The sequence below is a fragment of the Chiloscyllium punctatum genome, chromosome 40 (assembly GCF_047496795.1).
Source record: "Chiloscyllium punctatum isolate Juve2018m chromosome 40, sChiPun1.3, whole genome shotgun sequence".
Classification (NCBI taxonomy): Eukaryota; Metazoa; Chordata; class Chondrichthyes; order Orectolobiformes; family Hemiscylliidae; genus Chiloscyllium; species Chiloscyllium punctatum.
In genome coordinates, this window is record NC_092778.1 from 128,878 (window position 1) to 148,234 (window position 19,357).

At 42.6% G+C, this 19,357-nt stretch overlaps 1 protein-coding gene across 1 annotated transcript in view; it reads left to right on the plus strand.

The window, feature by feature from the left end:
* The first annotated feature begins 2,103 nt into the window (after positions 1 to 2,103).
* LOC140464749 (epithelial sodium channel subunit beta-like) overlaps positions 2,104 to 19,357 on the plus strand; it is a 33,981-nt gene continuing 16,727 nt past the window's right edge. Inside the window, exons 1-9 of the mRNA XM_072560243.1 lie at positions 2,104 to 2,225; positions 2,723 to 2,868; positions 3,428 to 3,748; positions 5,525 to 5,798; positions 6,625 to 6,815; positions 12,302 to 12,405; positions 13,061 to 13,224; positions 13,530 to 13,628; positions 14,086 to 14,203. Coding sequence (XP_072416344.1) covers positions 2,846 to 2,868; positions 3,428 to 3,748; positions 5,525 to 5,798; positions 6,625 to 6,815; positions 12,302 to 12,405; positions 13,061 to 13,224; positions 13,530 to 13,628; positions 14,086 to 14,203 — 1,294 coding nt within the window. The 5' untranslated portion in view covers positions 2,104 to 2,225; positions 2,723 to 2,845. The remainder of the gene's footprint in view (positions 2,226 to 2,722; positions 2,869 to 3,427; positions 3,749 to 5,524; positions 5,799 to 6,624; positions 6,816 to 12,301; positions 12,406 to 13,060; positions 13,225 to 13,529; positions 13,629 to 14,085; positions 14,204 to 19,357) is intronic.

The following is a 19,357-nucleotide window of genomic DNA, read 5'->3' on the forward strand; positions in this document are numbered from 1 at the left end:
TCTTTATTGTCATTGCGGCATTTAACCAACTATAACATCAAGGAGCCCTGGAAAAAAAACTACAGCCAATGGGAATTAGGTGAAATCTCTCCACTGCTTGGAATCATATCTAGCACAAAGGAAGCTGGTTGTGGTGATCGAAGGCTAATCATCCCAGGTAAGATAGCTTCCTTAAGGTAGTGTCTTAGAGCCAACTATCTTCAACTACTTCATCAATGATCTTCCCTCCATCATAAGGTCAAAGGTGGGGATGTTTGCTGATGATTACACAACATTCAGCACAATTTGTGACTCCTCAGATACTGAAGCAGTCCATGCTCAAATGCAGAAAAACTGGACAAGATTCAAACTCATAATGTGCAATTGACATTCATACCTCAGGAATGCCAGACAATGACCATCTCAAACAAAAGAGAATTGAACCAATGTCTCTTGATATTCAATTGTGTTACTCTTGATGAAAAATTCACTGTCAATATTTTGGGAGCTACCACTGACCAGAAATTGAATTGGATCAGGCACATAACTCTGTAACTACAACAACATTTCAAAGACTGGGAATTTTGAAGTGAGTAACTCACCTCCTGAATGCCCAAAATGTGTTCATTATCTACATGATACAAGTCAGAAGTATTATGGAATGCTGTCAAGCAGTCCCCTTGATCAATACCCTTCCCACCAACTTAAACATTTACTTCTTCTTCAATGTTCATGTACAGCCGTGATATCTACCATCTGCAAGATGCACTGCCACAACTCACTAAGACTTGTTTGTCTGCACCTTGTAAACTTCAACCTCTATCACCTAGAAGTAGGGAAACGGGAACAGCACCGGTTGCAAGCTCCCTTCCAAGTCATGCACCACCCTAACATGGAATTATATTGCTGACTTTTCATATTGTGGGAAATCCATCTTGATGGCACTGTGGGAGTATTTGACCACATGGACTGCAGTAGAGCAGTAATGCAGAAGGCAGCTCTTCACCACCCTCTCATGGGCAATTAGTATTGACGACAATGATAACCAGTGACATCACACTCCAAGATAACATTTTAAAAGAAATTGCCTTTCTCTTGCTCTTTCATCGTTCAATATAATCCTTTCGCCTTCATGAGATCATCTAGCTTCCCCTAAATGGTTCTAGATATTTTAACCAACCTGCTCAGGCAGGGTGTGGCATGCCTCTGGAGCAGGTGGGATTTGCTGCACGGCCTTCTAGCTCAGATATAGGGACATTACCATTGCCCCACAAGGGCTATGCCTAAATGCTTCCAGCCTATTCATTTTAATTATGTCCTTTGGTAGCAAATTTCACTTTGCAATCACTTTCTGTGTAAAGACATTTCTCCTAAAATCCTGATATGGTCTCCTCCAAAAGAGGAAACATCTTCTCTGCATCTAGACTATCAAACCCTTTCAAGATCTATCATCATCATCAGGGTGTTCTTTTCCAAAGAAATTTGCCCTGGCCTGTTCAAATCTTTCCTGATTGTTCTAACTATTCAGTTCTGATTTCAATCTGTTAAGTGTTTTTTTCCCTTTCTCTGGTACACAAGATCTTTTTAAAATATTGACATCAGAACCAATCACATGTTCGAATGTGGGTAAAGCAAACTTTTATAAAGGTTTAACAGGACTTTTCAATTCTGTCACTGGAGAAAAGGACCTCAGAGCCGTGTAAATTTCCTCTGTCCTTTTTTATCCTGCATCGCTACTTTTGGGATTTGAGTACTGTCAAATCTTACCTTCTCTAGTCCTTTGCACCAGTTGGAAATTCTGCTGTGAAGGGGAATTGGTGCACTTATGTGAATGCGTTTGCAAATAGTACTTCGAAACTAACCTGCTGGACCATAACCTGGTATTATATGATTTTTTTACTTTGTCCACTCCAGTCCAACACTGTCTCCTCCACATCGTGTTTGCAAGTGGGGGTAGCTGTGTGTTTGAATGGGTTTTGCCAAGTGTGTGTGTGTAGCTGTCCCGTCTGTTTAATCTGGATGACTTGCTGACTAAGTTGATGAGCCGGATTTGGTCGGAGTGGTTCAGTTGGAGTCTGATTGCTGTCAACCAGTCCCTGTCCTTTCCTACACAGTCAAGTAGCCCACAAGGTAGGGTCGTCTGCCTGTCCGCTCTTCAAAGTTCGGAACGCTCTCAGTCCCCATCCCAGCTCAAAGAGACGCTACATTGCGATTTGTTTTCTTTGGTCTGGTATTTTGAACGCCAGGTTTGAGCTCACTTTGTGCCGTTTATATAATTAATGCCTTTTTATTTGCAGGAGACCTATATAACTGGCTGCTCGCGACTCTTGGTGACTAAATGTGGACACCACGTAGAAATAGAGATAATTTCTAGATTGTAATCAAAATGCTAGAAAATGCGCCGTAATTAGTATTAATACTTAATTTTTTTAAAGTTTCATGACATACCTGATCAAAATTCTGTCAATATTCAATAGATGACCACAGTATATGCCAATAGATTCGTCACCTCTTCTAAACACAGGATAGATTTATCATAATGAATTAGTTTTTAAATTATCTTGCAGAAACTGTTAAATTTCCAGCTCAGTTCTACAATGTTGAAATACCGTAAATATTTTCATTATATCGATCCTACCTGTGATATGAATTATAGATATTCGCAGTATTGTTCAAACTTTCAGCCAAGGGTGATTTTTGTTCTGACCGGGTGGAATGAATGACCAGATTCTCCCCCTTTCAGCCGGACTGCGGTCAGCCCAGAGCCCAGAGCCCAGAGCCAAGCCACAGGAAGGCGCTCCCTCAGGACCACATTCTGTGGGAAGGGGCGAGAAGAAAGAGGGGCCCGCGGTCTCCTTCTGAACTAATGGGACAAGACGAATTGAGAAGGTGCCCCAGCTAATTCCATATTTACCGATAAATCACCCTGCCAGACCTTTCAGTCGCTGACAAATCTTCCATACGTTCATCACAACCGAGGTATTTAAACTCAAAATCTGAATTGAATATAAAAAGGTATAGCCGCCATAGTCTCGTCCTCTCATCAGAGAGAAACGACTGATCGTGGTTTAAATATTTTCCTAATCAACCTGTTCAGAGATGTTACTACAAACCCCTGGAGCAGCTGAGACTTGAACCCGGACCTCACGGCTCAGAGTTAAGGGCACTACTACTGCCCCTCAAGCAACTCTCCAACTGGTGGTGGTTTAATCTGGGGGTTACCGCATCTCAGCGAGGGGAGAGGCTGGCAGAGCATTGAAGTCACATTGTGGGTATCACTTTGTATGATAAACCAGCCATTCGGCCAGTTGAGGTAAGAATGCTAACACTGGTCCCTGACGACTTGCCCCACTCCTAAGGCCACTGGATGGAATGATTAGTGAGTATGTTTACATTGAAGTAGTGGATTTGAGATAAACTAACTGACCTTTCCCACTGTACCCAACAGGATGGTCTGCCTGAAGATGCAACGATATTTAACCTGCACTCTGCACCGGCTGCAGAAAGGACCAGGTTACACTTATACGGAGCTCCTGGTCTGGTACTGTGAGAACACCAACACACATGGACCCAAGCGCATTGTAACCGAGGGGCCCAAGAAGCGGATAATGTGGTTCATTCTGACTCTGGTATTTACAGGGCTGGTCTGTTGGCAGTGGGTGATCCTAATTCAGAGTTACCTATCCTGGGAGGTCAGCATGAACCTGCGGACTGGTTTCAAAGCAATGAACTTCCCTGCTGTCACCATCTGTAACACCAACCCTTTCAGGTAAAATGGTGCTATTAAGTTATAATATCCAGGGAAGAAGTTTTTCTCCTCCACTGCAAATATTCCTGCAAACCTTAGACGGGTAAATCCTGAACCAACCTTTCAGCAGGCAGTGCCATGTTCCTGAAGGGTATACCAGAACTTCTATCATCAGTACCATCCCAATTGTTATATTTGGAAAGTCCTCACAGCATACCCAGAATTTTTTGTTTCGCGTCCCACTGGATTTTTTAAAATGGGAAGGTATTGACCAGAACAAAGCAATAGTCCCATAGCCCATCTCCCATGCAGTCAATGTTAAATGAGCTAGTCTCAGCCAGATAGCAGTGTTTGGTATTATGAATAGGCTCTGTATTCAGATAAAGGGGAAATCAGGCAAGATTCTTGCTTCCTGATCGTGATCCATCAATTCTTCATCCAAATGGACTTTAAGTGAGAATAGTATTAGGTCATCTGGTGATATCAAAGCAGCACAAACTCTCACAGTCTAAAACCAAAAACTTGGCACTTGGGAAAAATCAATAAAGATAGCATCAGGCTATTGAGCAGTGAAATGAGGAAACTTCTCTTCACACAAGGAAAAGTGGAAATTCAGGATTCTCTTCCCAAAAGGATATGGGTGCTGGAGAATATTTTGGGCTATTAAGATGGAGATAGGTGGATTTTTGTTGTGTGAGGATGTAAAGGATATAACAAAGGTGCTCATTTGATACATCACCTTGGTGAAGACTCATTGAAGGAGTTACCTGAAACATCCCATTCAACTGTTCCCGCTCTGCAACAAAAAACAATCTTCGTTTCAATGTATTTATCCATTTTCCATTTAATGTTACTCATGAATTTACTTGTTTTCAGACAGTGTATTCTCAGTCAAAACTACTCTATAAAGAAATTCTCTTCATGACACTTTTTATTTACAAATGTCTTAAATCTGAGTCCTGTAGACACTAGCCCTCAGACATGTTCTTCCCACTTGCTCCACTCAAATCTCAGTTACAGATCAGCAATCATGTGATGGGACAGGCTAATTGGTTGAATGACTTCCCCTGTTGTAATAATCCTGAAGGTGTATTTGCACCTTCACCAGCCAGAATGTCTGCTTTCAGGAATGAAAGAGGGACCACATGTGCTGTAACTATACAAAACCCTGGTGGGGATCACATTAAAATTACTGTTAGCAGTTTTGGGTATCACACTGGAGGAAGGATAAGTTGGTCTTGTGGAGGGGGGGGGGGGGGGGAGTGCAGTGTAGATTTACCAGAATGATACTGAGATTTTAAGGAAAACTATTACACCAGCAAGGCATATATTTTGAAGGTGAAGGAATGCTTGAGTGGAGTTTGTAAAATATTAAGGAAAGCAGAAAATATAGATAAAGAGAAACTATTTCCACTACTTGGAGATGGGAGGGAGTGGTGGGGGGGGGGGGGGGGGTGGGGATGTGGTCTCGAGTTAGGCAGCATTGTATAAAAATTAAAGCTAAACCCTTCAAGAGATTAAGAAACATAAATTCTGCACTAGAGTGGCACTGATTTGAAACTCACATCCACATACAGGAATTGATGCTTGATAAATGGTTCATTTTAAATATAAGATGAACAGATTTTTGCTAACCAGGATTCCAGGATTCAGAGCAACTTCTATGAAGCTAGGTCATAGGTCAGTCATATTCTCATTTAATGGCATAACAGGCTCAAGGGACTGAGTGGTCTATTGTTCTGTTTTTTTGAAAATCTCCTGGTTCTTGATGTTAAGACAGTCTGTTCCCAATTTCAGGTACACAAGGTCCAAGCAGTTGTTGCAGCATTTGGACAAGTTTGCCAAACTTGCACTTGAACATATTTACAGTTATGACCAGAATGGAACAATTCCAGCTGTACTCCCACCATCACAGACAAACTGGAGCAAGGTAGCATCACTTGTGATCATCGAAACAAATGAACAAGGTGTGGAGACTGTGTTACACATCCTGGGATCTGATCAAAATCAAACTCACTCAGCAGCTTGGAACCGGTCACAGCTGGGGTCCTTCAAAGTGGCACTGCAACTGGTAAGTAAGGGTAGTGCAGTGTGGGTATTTGCATAGTTATGTGTATGCCTGTATATAACATATCTATACTTATGTGAGTGCATGTCTGCATGTTTTGCAAAGTTTCAATCAGTATTACTGTAGTTTTGGTGAGAACAGTGGGCGCAGTTTTAATCAGATTGGCAGGATTGCCACAAGTGGCACAAAGAGTGCAGAGGTGCAGAAACAATCTGGCAGTGCTGCAACAGACACAGCTGCCTTTCAACCAGAAGAATAGTCTTTGAGCCAGCCTGCAGGCATTCAGTAACACTAGGAGAAAGTCCTTGATGCTGCCAGTTCTCCACCCAAGTCCAAATTTGGTGCAGAGCTGCTCCCACTCCTTTGTCCACCCTGTACAGCAGCCCAGTTGAACTATGTCATGGTGCTATGTCATGACTTTTTTCTCCACTTCTGAACTTTGCCTGTTTTGCCCAGGTTTTGTCCCTGTTCCTAGAACATTGTCCCTGCTTCCAAACCTTGCTCCAACTCCTGAACTTTGTCCTGGAACTTTGGCCTCAGTAGGGTTTTCTGTGCAGGCACAGCAGGTGTGATGCTAGTAGTAGGAAAGTAGTGACATTGTTTGTTTGTGCACAGCTTCATTCTGATTTAGGGATATCTGTCTTCGGTAACGATGTCACTGTGCCTATTTGTACATGTGCAGGTGGCCATTTTAATGGCTATTTATGTTTGTGCTAATTATTCCAATTCAAGATAGCATATACAGTGAAATGTGTATTGTGTGGAATGAAGATACAATGAGTGTATTGTGTTCACTGAGTGTGACGACGTATTTTTGTTTACCTCTTAGTGTGATCAGAACAGGTCAAGCTGTATATACAGAAACTTCAGCACAGCACTAGAGGCAATGAATGAGTGGTATTCCTTGCATTACATGAGCATCCTGTCCAACATGCCTCGAACAGACCGCCTGATGATGGGCGAGCAGGGACAGGATTTCATTCTGGCTTGTGTTTTCGGTGGACAGCCCTGTAACCTTGAGTAAGTTCTTAGATCTCCTCCTCCTGCACTAGTAGATCTTTAAGTGCCTTATGCTGCAAAACTGCCAAAAAAAATCTAACTGTGTTATCCAGTGGGGCAGACATGATCTTCTGACCAATTCAGAAGAACATTTGGCTGATGGGATCAGTTATTTCCCAAATTTAGAACAATTAACTAACCACACTCCTCCATTACTTCTGCACTATGCCTGTAATGTTTACAATCTACAGGAGATACAACAGCAACTTGTCAAGCCTCCTTCAACATCACCTTTCAAACCCACTCTACCTTGAAGAACCCAGGCAACAGATACATGGGAACACCACCACCTGCAGTTTCTCCTCCAAACCATTTGCCATTCTGAGTTAGCACTGTATACATGTTCATATACTGTCACTGGCTCAAACTCCTGGGTCTCCCTTGCAAATAGCACTATACAGGTTTCTAACCTCTATGGACTGCAGCAAGCTCACCAAATGCTGAATTTTCCAGCCACTTCACATTCCCAAGAATGACAGAATAAGAATAAGATGTGATGTGGCAAAATCTTAAGGAAGGGTCGTTTGTTTTGATAGTCTTCCCAAACTCTGTCCTATGTGTTTCCAAACCTTTATGTCCAGCTCTATGATAAAGTCCATTACTTCAATCAAGTGACTACAGTCTACATTTGCTCCAGAAAATAAGCTAATACAGGTACCAGTAATTCATGCTTTAAATTTCATTATGCATTAAGGTGGAATTAGTTGCTGCCTGACCAGAGAGAAAGAGCTCTCCTAGCTCTGGCTGAACCTCTCTAAACCCCAGTTGTGGTTATCTCACTACTCTCTCAGCTGTTGTCAACCAACACAGTGCAGACCAGGATCTCATTGAGTCAATGGGGAATGAAAGCTCAATGTGCAATAAGAATTGAGCACGGCAAGAAATCCAAGATGGAGGACGGGAAAAATTTCTGGCTGTAAAAGCTGCTTTTTTTTGAGGAATTTTAGGTGTTGGAGGTGATTTCCTCGAATTCCAGGTGCAGCAATTACTGTTTTATATGCTGTTGCATTATTTTGGAACTTTGGGGAAAAAAAGTCAAAACAACAGCAGTTTTGAAAGGGAGAAGAGCAGACAAAGGAAGCACATGGTGAGGATAGTGCAGGAGAGAGAGAGAGAGAGAACCTGCACAGTTACCACCTTTGCTGTTTGAATTCGTGTATCGCTGGACATCAGAGTGCATCTGGGACAATTAACATACAGTGAATTTCTTGGAGGAACTGTTGGGCGAAGTTCACAGCACAGAATCAGATAAGTTAATTGTTGTTTTAAGTCTGTCCATAAGAAAGGATACAGTAGTGAGTATAGTCGATTCTTTCTTGATTATATGTTTTTGGAGATAAGTCTCTTGATTAAACTTGAAATATAAGCCATAGCTATTAATTTAACCTGGGGCAGTGTTTGTAGAGGAATAAGATGGTGTTATTTTCTGGGTCTGTAGATTGTGAAGGAGCAAAAGTGGCCTTTGCAGTGATATGTACTTCTTGTCAGATGTGGGAGTTTAAAGAGAGTTTAAGGGTTACTGCGGATTATATCTGCCATAAATACTGTCGGATGCGAATCTTATCAGACCGAGTGGATCGGTTGGAGAGACAGATAGAAGCGATGAGGAATTTGCAACAGCAACAGTATGTGATGGATGGCAGTTATAGGAAGGGGGAAAGTCTCAGATACAGTCACATACACGGGTTAACTCCAGGAAGGGTAAGAGAGGTCAGCACCTAGGGCAGGAGTCTTTTGTGGATATACCTATTTCAAACAGGTATGCTGTTTTGGAAAATGTAGGGGGTGATGGATTCTCAGGGGAACATAGCACGAACACCCAAGTTTCTGGCATTGAGACTGGCTCTAATGCAACGAGGGGTATGTCGGCTTCCAAGAGATCAATTGTGTTAGGGAATTCTGTAGTCAGAGGTACAGACAGACGTTGCTGTAGCCAGCAGAGAAAAAGCAGAATGGTGTGTTGTTTCCCTGGTGCCAGGATCAAGAATGTCTCAGAGAAGGTGCAGAATGTTCTCACGGGGGACAGGGGCCAGCAGGAGGTCATTGTCCACATTGGAACCAACGACATAGGAAGGGAAAAGGTTGAGATTCTGAAGGGAGATTACAGAGAGTTAGGTAGAATTTTAAAAGGAGGTCCTCTAGGGTAGTAATATCTGGATTACTCCCAGTGCTACAAGCTAGTGAGGGCAGGAATAGGAGGATAGAGCAGATGAGTCAAACATCTGCTGGTGTATGGGAGAAGGATTCACACTTTTGGATCATTGAAATCTCTTTTGGGGTAGAAGTAACCTGTACAAGAAGCATGGGTTACACCTAAATTGGAAGGGGACTAATATACTGGCAGGAAAATTTGCTTGAACTGTTTGGGAGGATTTAAACTAGTAAAGTGGGAGGGTGGGTGGGACCCAGGGAGATAGTGAGGAAAGTGATCGATCTGAGACGAGGACAGCTGAGAACAGAAGTGAGTCAAACAGTCAGGGTAGGCAGGGACAAGGTAGGACTAATAAATTAAACTGCATTTATTTCAATGCAAGGGGCCTAACAGGAAAGGCAGATTAACTCAGGGCATGGTTAGGAACATGGGACTGGGATATCATAGCAATTACAGAAACATGGCTCAGGGATGGGCAGGACTGGCAGTTTAATGTTCCAGGATAAAAATGCTACAGGAAGGAAAGGGAGGCAAGAGAGGAGGGGGAGTGGTATTTTTGATAAGGGATAGCATTACAGCTGTGCTGAGGGAGGATATTCCCGGAAATACATCCAGGGAAGTTATTTGGGTGGAACTGAGAAATAAGAAAGGGATGATCACCTTATTGGGATTGTATTATAGACCCCCCAATAGTCAGAGGGAAATTGAGAAACAAGCTTGTAAGGAGATCTCAGCTATCTGTAAGAATAATAAGGTAGTTATGGTCAGGGATTTTAACTTTCCAAACATCAACTGGGACTGCCATAGTGTGAAAGGTTTGGATGGAGAGGAATTTCTTAAGTGTGTACAAGATAATTTTCTGATTCAGTATGTGGATGTACCTACCAGAGAAGATGCAAAACATGACCTACTCTTGGGAAATAAGGTAGAGCAGGTGACTGAGGTGTCAGTGAGGGAGCACTTTGGGGCCAGCGACCATAATTCTATTCATTTTAAAATAGTGATGGAAAAGGATAGACCAGATCTAAAAATTGAAGTTCTAAATTGGAGGAAGGCCAATTTTGATGGTATTAGGCGAGAATCTTCAAAAGCTGATTGGAGGCAGATGCTCACAGGTAAAGGGACGGTTGGAAAAGGGGAAGCCTTCAGAAATGAGATAACAAGAATCCAGAGAAAGTATATTCCTGTCAGGGTGAAAGGGAAGGCTGGTAACTATAGGGAATGCTGATGACTAAAGAAATTGAGAGTTTGGTTAAGAAAAAGAAGGAAGCATATGTCAGGTATAGACAGGATAGATCGAGTGAATCCTTAGAAGAGTATATAAAAAAAGGAGTATACTTAAGAGGGAATTCAGGAGGGAAAAACGGGGACATGAGATAGCTTTGGCATAAAGAATTAAGGAGAATCCAAAGGGTTTTTACAAATATATTAAGGACAAAAGGGTAACTAGGGAGAGAATAGGGCCCCTCAAAGATCAACAAGGTGGCCTTTGTGTGGAGCCACAGAAAATGGGGGAGATACTCAATGAATATTTTGCATCAGTATTTACTGTGGAAAAGGATATGGAAGATATAGACTGTAGGGAAATAGATGATGACATCTTGCAAAATGTCCAGATTACAGAGGAGGAAGTGCTGGATGTCTTGAAATGGTTAAAGATGGATAAATCCCCAGGTCCTGATCAGGTGTACCCGAGAACGCTGTGGGAAGCTAGAGAAGTGATTGCTGGGCCTCTTACTGAGATATTTGTATCATCGATAGTCACAGGTGAGGTGCCGGAAGACTGGAGGTTGGCAAACGTGATGCCACTGTTTAAGAAAGGCGGTAAAGACAAGCCAGGGAACAATAGACTGGTGAGCCTGACCTCGGTGGTGGGCAAGTTGTTGGAGGGAATCCTGAGGGACAGGATGTACTTGTATTTGGAAAGGCAAGGACTGATTCGAGATAGTCAACATAGCTTTGTGCATGGGAAATCATATCTCACAAACTTGACTGAGTTTTTTGAATAAGTAACAATGAAAATTGATGAGTGCAGAGCAGTAGATGTGATATATATGGACTTCAGTAAGGCGTTCGACAAGATTCCCCATGGGAGACTGATTAGCAAGATTAGATCTCATGGAATACAGGGAGAACTAGCCATTTGGATACAGAACTGGCTCAGAGATAGAAGACAGAGGGTGGTGGTGGAGGGTTGTTTCTCAGACTGGAGGCCTGTGACCAGTGGAGTGCCACAAGGATCGACGCTGGGCCCTCTACTTTTTGTCATTTACATAAACGATTCGGATGCGAGCATAAGAGGTACAGTTAGTAAGTTTGCAGATGACACCAAAATTGGAGATGTAGTGGACAGTGAAGAGGGTTACCTCAGATTACAACAGGATCTGGACCAGATGGGCCATGGGCTGAGAAGTGGCAGATGCAGTTTAATTCAGATAAATGCAAGGTACTGCATTTTGGGAAAGCAAATCTTAGCAGGACTTATACACTTAATGGTAAGGACCTAGGGAGTGTTGCTGAACAAAGAAACCTTGGAGTGCAGGTTCATAGCTCCTTGAAAATGGAGTCACAGGTAGATAGGATGGTGAAGAAGGCGTTTGGTATGCTTTCCTTTATTGGTCAGAGTATTGAGTACAGGAGTTGGGAAGTCATGTTGCAGCTGTACAGGACATTGGTTAGGCCACTGTTGAAATATTGCGTGCAATTCTGGTCTCCTTCCTATCAGAAAGATGTTGTGAAACTTGAGAGAGTTCAGAAAAGATTTACAAGGATGCTGCCAGGGTTGGAGGGTCTGAGCTACATGGAGAGGCTGAACAGGCTGGGGCTGTTTTTCCTGGAGCGTCGGAGGGTGAGGGGTGATCTTATACAGGTTTACAAAATTATGAGGGGCATGGATAGGATAAATAAACAAAGTCTTTTCCCTGGGGTCGGGGAGTCCAGAACTAGAGGGCATAGGTTTAGGATGAGAGGGGAAAGATATAAAAGAGACCTAAGGGGCAACTTTTTCACGCAGAGGGTGATACGTGTATGGAATGAGCTGCCAGAGGATGTGGTGGAGGCTGGTGCAATTGCAACATTTAAGAGGCATTTGGATGGGTATGTGAATAGGAAGGGTTTGGAGGGATATGGGCCAGGTGCTGGCAGGTGGGACAAGATTGAGTTGGGATATCTGGTCGGCATGGACGGGTTGGACTAAAGGGTCTGTTTCCATGCTGTACATCTCTATGACTCTAAGAGTTAAGAATGCTCAAAGTGGATGAGGATAAAGACCTCATGTAGCTCTCTTGTCTTTCAGAAACTTCACACAGCTGATGCATCCAACGTATGGCAACTGTTATGTCTTCAACTGGGGTTCGGAGATAGAGCCGCTGGTAACATCCAATCCTGGTGCAGAGTTTGGTAACATCTGCATTTTGTTTTCGTGCCAATCAGTAATTCTTCCACAAAACCAAAGGTTCACGTTAATATTGTGAATGAAATAATCCTATAATACACCATTGACAACCTCAGGTTTTCACTGTGTCCAGTCTCTCCTCACGTCATTCCTAACTTTCACTTCAGAAATACCTGAGCAATGTTTCAATGCAGTGTGTCTCCCTCCCTTTCCCTCCACTGTCTCTGTGTACCCCATTGTTATTTCTTTCTCAACTGTCCACATCTCTGTGTTTCACTTAACCTCTGCCTCCTGCTGTCTTTTTGTCTTTTTCTCTTTCTCGCTCCTCCGTTTCTTTCTGTCTCTAATACTAAACTATGTGTTACTGTCCAATTGAGAGACCAGGAAAAATCTGCCTTGCCCAGTTTGTCTCACATCAATATGACTAACCACTAACTTCCCGCTAAGCAGAAGTGAACTAGTCACATCAAACACTATCTCAGGGTAACTAGGGATGAGTAATAAATGCTGACCTTGTCAGTGATGCCCACACTCCGAACATTAATAAAAAAAAATTTAACTCACTGTTAGTGAGCACTTAGAGATGAATGCTCTTCAAGTCTTTCTAGTAATGTAGCTGAGGGGATCTGTGTGGAACTGATTGTTGGTCTTTATGTGCAGGGCTGAAGCTGGTGCTAGATATCTCTGAGGAGGATTACAACCCCTTTCTCTCCATTGCAGCTGGAGCCACGTTCATGCTGCACCAGCAGAACACTTTCCCCTTCCTCCAGGATCTGGGGCTGTATGCCAGGGCTGGCACAGAGACCTCCATAGGCATATTTGTGGTAGGTGTAGTAGTTGGTATTACAATATAAATTGTGGGAGCTAGAGATGAGCTCTTCTCTCTCATTTCTTGAAATCAGCTGAAATATGAACAAGACACAGAATGCAAAGCAGAGATTATAGATCATTTATTCAGCTCTCAGCCCCTCCAATTTGTATTCTTGACTGGAGCATTGGCCCAGTTGATGAATGTCAAATTACCACAGAGTCAGATTTTTTTAGCTTGTTTTACCAGCACTGTATGAAAGTCACTACATAAATAAAAGATTATAATTCTTAAATGCTCTTAATTCTTTTCTTTGGCTAGGATGAAATAGTACGTTTGGGTGGTTCCTATAGTCACTGTACGTTTGATGGTTCAGATGTGGATGTGAAGACTCTTTACAATACCACTTATACAATGCAGGTACTTCAGCCCTTCAGTCAGTCACTGTTCTGTCTTGATTTCCAGCTTTTCCACTCCCTTCTTGAAGTGCAGCCTAATTTCTGATCAGTTTGTGACTTTGAAGCTATTCTTTCTGGGGTACAGTTACAACCAGTGTCTGTGGAACATAAGCATTGGTTCTCATTAGAGGTAACAGAGGTACTGGCCCTCAATGGGTATGGACTATACTGGCACTGACTCTCTTTGGGGTGCAGGGTCCACAGATATTGGTTATGGGTGTGGACTGTACAGACATAGACTATCATTGGAAGGGGTTTTGTCCACTTGGGATTCTGTACAATGATAAGAAGGGTTTTGATTCATTGGGATTAAAGTTGTATCTAGATTGAGAGATCTGCTGTAATAAATGTACTTAATCTGGAAATTAGGCCTCTACTAGTTTGGTTTCTCTTATGCTCTGGTTGAATTCTATCCTCAGACCTGTCTCCGGTCCTGTCTCCAGGATCATATGGTGAAGTTGTGTGGGTGTGGGCATCACAACTACCCTCTACCAGAAGGGGAATATTACTGTAATAATGAGGATCATCCAAACTGGGGTAAGTCATTAATTAAACTGACAATAACTTGTTCAGTGTTCCCTCTAAGCTCTCTGGGTGAAGAACTGCATCTTGTTTGGGAACTTGTCATGCCATAAACAAACATAGAGTCATAGAGATGTATAGCATGGAAACAGACCCTTTAGTCCAACCCGTCCATGCTGACCAGATATCCCAACCCAATCTCGTCCCACCTGCCAGCACCCGGCCCATATCCCTCCAAACCCTTCCCATTCATGTACCCATCCAAATGCCCCTTAAATGTGCAATTGTACCAGCCTCCACGACATCCTCTAGCAGCTCATTCCATACACATATCACCCTCTGCGTGAAAAAGTTGTCCCTTAGGTCTCTTTTGTATCTTTCCCCTCTCACCCTCAACCTATGTCCTCTAGTTCTGGACGCCCCGACCCCAGGGAAAAGACTGTCTATTTACCCTATCCATGCCCCTCATGATTTTTTAAACCTCTATAAGGTCACCCCTCAGCCTCCAAAGCTCCAGGGAAAACAGCCCCAGCCTGTTCAGCCTCTATAGTGGAATCACAGATAGATAGGATAGTGCACTCTAAGGTCTCTTTGTTCAGCAACACTCCCTAGGAACTTACCATTAAGTGTATAAGTCCTGCTAAGATTTGCTTTCCCAAAATGTAGCACCTCGCATTTATCTGAATTAAACTCCATCTGCCACTTCTCAGCCCATTGGCCCATCTGGTCAAGATCCTGTCGTAATCTGAGGTAACCCTCTTCGCTGTCCACTACAGAGGGTCATATCCTCCAACCCTGGCAACATCCTTGTAAATCATTTCTGAACCCTTTCAAGTTTCACAACATCTTTCCGATAGGAAGGAGACCAGAATTGCATGCAATATTCCAACAGTGGCTTAACCAGCATCCTGTACAGCCGCAACATGACTTCCCAACTCCTGTACTCAATACTCTGACCAATAAAGGAAAGCAACCAAATGCCTTCTTCACTATCCTATCTCCCTGTGACTCCACTTTCAAGGAGCTATGAAACTGCACTCCAAGGTCTCTTTGTTCAGCAACACTCCCTAGGACCTTACCATTAAGTGTATAAGTCCTGCTAAGATTTGCTTTCCCAAAATGTAGCACCTCGCATTTATCTGAATTAAACTCCATCTGCCACTTCTCAGCCCATTGGCCCATCTGGTCCAGATCCTGTTGTAATCTGAGGTAACCCTCTTTGCTGTCCACTACACCTCCAATTATGGTGTCATCTGCAAATGGCTGAATGTCAAGAAGGTTGTACAGTGCAATAAGCCAGCCATTCAGAGCAAACAGAAGTTAAAGGGAACATTGTATATTCAATAAAGATGGGACCAGTGTGCAAATTAACAGGATCCTATAATTGAAAATAGAGAGAGTTCATTAAAGTAAGTGCTCTGTCGCTGAATACACAGACTCTATTAAACTGAAAGGGGCCTGTCTCTAAATAGAAAAAAAAATTTAAAGTCCTGTAACTGATTAAAGTGAGCATATGAAAACACCATGGTCCTCTTTCTGCCTATCTAGGCTATATATCTAAAGCAAAGGGTTTTATTTCTGTATACAAACAGAGAATATTAAACTGACAACATGATGCACAGAAAATGGAATGTGTATTAACTTAGTCCTGGTGCTGGTTCATGGAAGAACATAAGACAGCTGTACAGGTATAGGCTATCTGCTGTTTCAAGCTTTCTTCACCATTTGCTACAATCATCACTGATCACTTTCAAATCCATTTTGCTGTATTATCCTTACATTCCGGATTCCCTTAGTATCCAAAAATCTTTTGACTGTTGAACAGATTTACTGATGAGAGCACAACCAAACCCTCTGGGATAGAGAGTTCCAAAGAATCACAATCTTTTGAGTGGAAACATTCTCTTCACTGTAGTCTTAAATGTTTGACATCTGCACCTAGCTTTCCCAGCCCAAAACCTGTCAAACCCCTGAGGAATTTTATGTTTCGATGAGATCACTTCATTTAAATCATTAGACTCAGCTTATCAAATCTTTCATAGGCTCATCCTCTTAACATAAGAATCAGTTTAGTAAAATGTGGCACTTCTCGAAGGCAAGTGTATCTTTAAGTAAGAATTCCAAAACTGCACACATTATTTTTCCAGATGTACTTAGCAAGGCCTGTATAACTGTAATAAGACTTATATTGTTCTTCAACCACTTTGTATCAACAACTAATCATTTGTTTTCTCAATAGCTTGCTATACCTGCTCGTTAGGGAGTTGGTTAGCTCAGTTGGCTGGATGCCTGGTTTGCAATATAGAGTAACACCTGGATGCGTGGGGTCAATTCCTGTACTAGCTGATTTCACCATGAAGGTCCTGCCTTCTCAACCTCACCCTTTACCAGAGGTGTGGTGACCCTCAGGTTAAACTCACCACCCAGTCATCTCTTTCTATGTGACTTTACCTTATATCTGCAAATTATCTTTCTGCAATTGGTGTACAAGGACCCCAAGACCCCTCTCATACAAACATATTGCCGTCTTTCATCCATCAAAGTGAACAAATACAAATTTCATTTCCATTTTATTTCCATAACAACAACATTCTCACTAACATATCTTTTGCAAACGTGGGTACCTCATACTTGTTCTCTCATCTACATTACTATAGGCTGTAAACAGCTGGGGCTCCCATTCTGATCTTTGAATTACCTCACTTGTTATAGTGTCTTCCAATGTGAACATTTCCATGTATTCTTACTTTGTGTTTTCTGTTCATGTAAATAAGGATGGATGCTAATATTACAACACTGTAAAAATATTTTCACATGAATGGATCAGTGAAAGGACAAAACTTCAGGATTAGAATTGGTAATATAAACTGAGAGGGGAGAAGGTGGTTTTTCAGAGTTTTAGCTTAGAAAATGTATGCCTCCTTCAGTGGTCCCCAAAATCACAGATACCAGTCTTCAGCCAATTTGATTCACCCACATGATATCACAAAATGGTTGGAGACACTGGACACTACAAAGGCTATGGCCCCTGACAACATGTTGGCAATAATACTGAAGACTTGTGCTCTAAAACTTACCGTTCCCTTAGCCAAGCTGTTCCAGTATAGTTACAACATCAGCAGCTGCCCGACAATATGGAAAATTGGTATGTCCTGTACATAAATAGCAGAACAAATCCAACCCAGCAAATTATCGCTCCATCAGTCTATTCTGGATCATCAGTAAAGTGATTAAAGGTGTCATCAACAATGCTATCAAGCAGCATCTGCTTAGCAATAACCTTTTCACTGACACCCAGTTTGGGTTCCACTAGGGCTATTCAGCTCCTGATCTCATTACAGCCTTGGTTCAAACATGGACAAAACAGCTGAATTCCAGAGATGAGGTGAGAGGCACTACCAATAACATCAAGGCCGCATTTGAGTGTGCCACCAAGGAGCCCTAGCAAAACTGGAATCAATGGGAATCGGGGGAAAACTCTCTGCTGCGTCAATTCATACCTGGCATATAGGAAGCTGGTTGTTGTTGTTAGAGATAAGTCATCTCAACTCAAGGACATCTCTACAGGAGTTTGTCAGGATACCATTCTAGAGCCAACCATCTTCAGCTGCTTTATCAATCACCTTTTTCCAGCCAAAGGTCAGAAGTGGGGATTTTCACTGATTGTACAATGTTCAGCATCATGCAAGACTCCTCAGATACTGAAGCAATCCATGTTGAAATTCTACAAGATGTGGACAACAGCTAGGCTTGGGCTAATAAATGGCAAGTAACATTCACACCACACAAATGCCAGGCTATGACCTGGTCAAATAAGAAACAATCTGATCACCATCCCTTGCATTCAATGCTGTTACCATCAACTATCAAAATCCTGGAGTTATAATTGATCAGAAACCCAACTGCACTCATCACATAAACACAGTGACGACAGGAACACATAAGAGTCTAGGAATGCGGTCGTAGATTCACTCACCAAGTTGATATATTTTCCTGCAGATGTTTCATCACCTCGCCAAGTTACATCGTCAGTGGTAAAAAAGGAGGGGGGGGTGGCATTGCTAATTAGAAATGGTATAACGGCTGCAGAAAGGAAGTTTGAGGGGGATCTGCCTCTGGAGGTAGTATGGGCTGAAGTCAGAAATAGGAAAGGTGCAGTCACCTTGTTGGGTGTTTATTATAGGCCCCCCAATAGCAGCAGAGATGTGGAGAAACAGATTGGGAAACAGATTTTGGAAAGGTGCAGAAGCCACAGGGTCGTAGTCATGGGCGACTTCAACTTCCCAAATATTGATTGGAAGCTCTTTAGATCAAATAGATTGGATGGGGCGGTGTTTGTGCAGTGTGTCCAAGAAGCTTTTCTAACGCAGTATGTAGAGTGTCCAACCAGAGGGGAGGCCATATTGGATTTGGTACTCGGTAATGAACCGGGACAAGTGGTGGGCTTGTTAGTGGGTGAACATTTTGGTGATGGTGACCACAATTCTGTGACTTTCACCTTGGTTATGGAGAGAGATAGGTGTGCACAACAAGGAAGATTTTACAATTGGGGGAAGGGAAATTACGATGCTGTAAGACAGGATTTGAGGAGCATACGTTGGGAGCATAGGCTGTCAGGGAAGGATGTGGTGGAAATGTGGAACTTTTTCAAGGAGCAGATACGACGTGTCCTTGATATGTATGTACCGATCAGGCAGGAAAGAAATGGTCGTGTGAGGGAGCCTTGGTTGACGAGGGAGGTTGAATGTCTAGTAAAGAGGAAGAAGGAGGCTTACATAAGGTTGAGGAAACAGGGTTCAGACAGAGCAGTGGAGGGATACAGGATAGCCAGAAGGGACCTGAAGAAAGGGATTAGGAGAGCTAAGAGAGGGCATGAAAAATCCTTGGCGGATAGGATCAAGGATAACCCCAAGGCATTCTATGCGTATGTGAGAAACCTGAGAATGATGAGAACGAGGGTAGGTCCGATCAAGGACAGTAGTGGGAGACTGTGTATTGAGTCAGAAGAGATAGGAGAGGTCTTGAACAAGTACTTCTCTTCAGTATTTACGAACGAGAGGGACCGTATTGTTGAAGAGGAGAGTGTGAAACGGGCTGTTAAGCTCGAAGAGATACCTGTTAGGAAGGAAGATGTGTTGGACATTTTGAACAACTTGAGGATAGACAAGT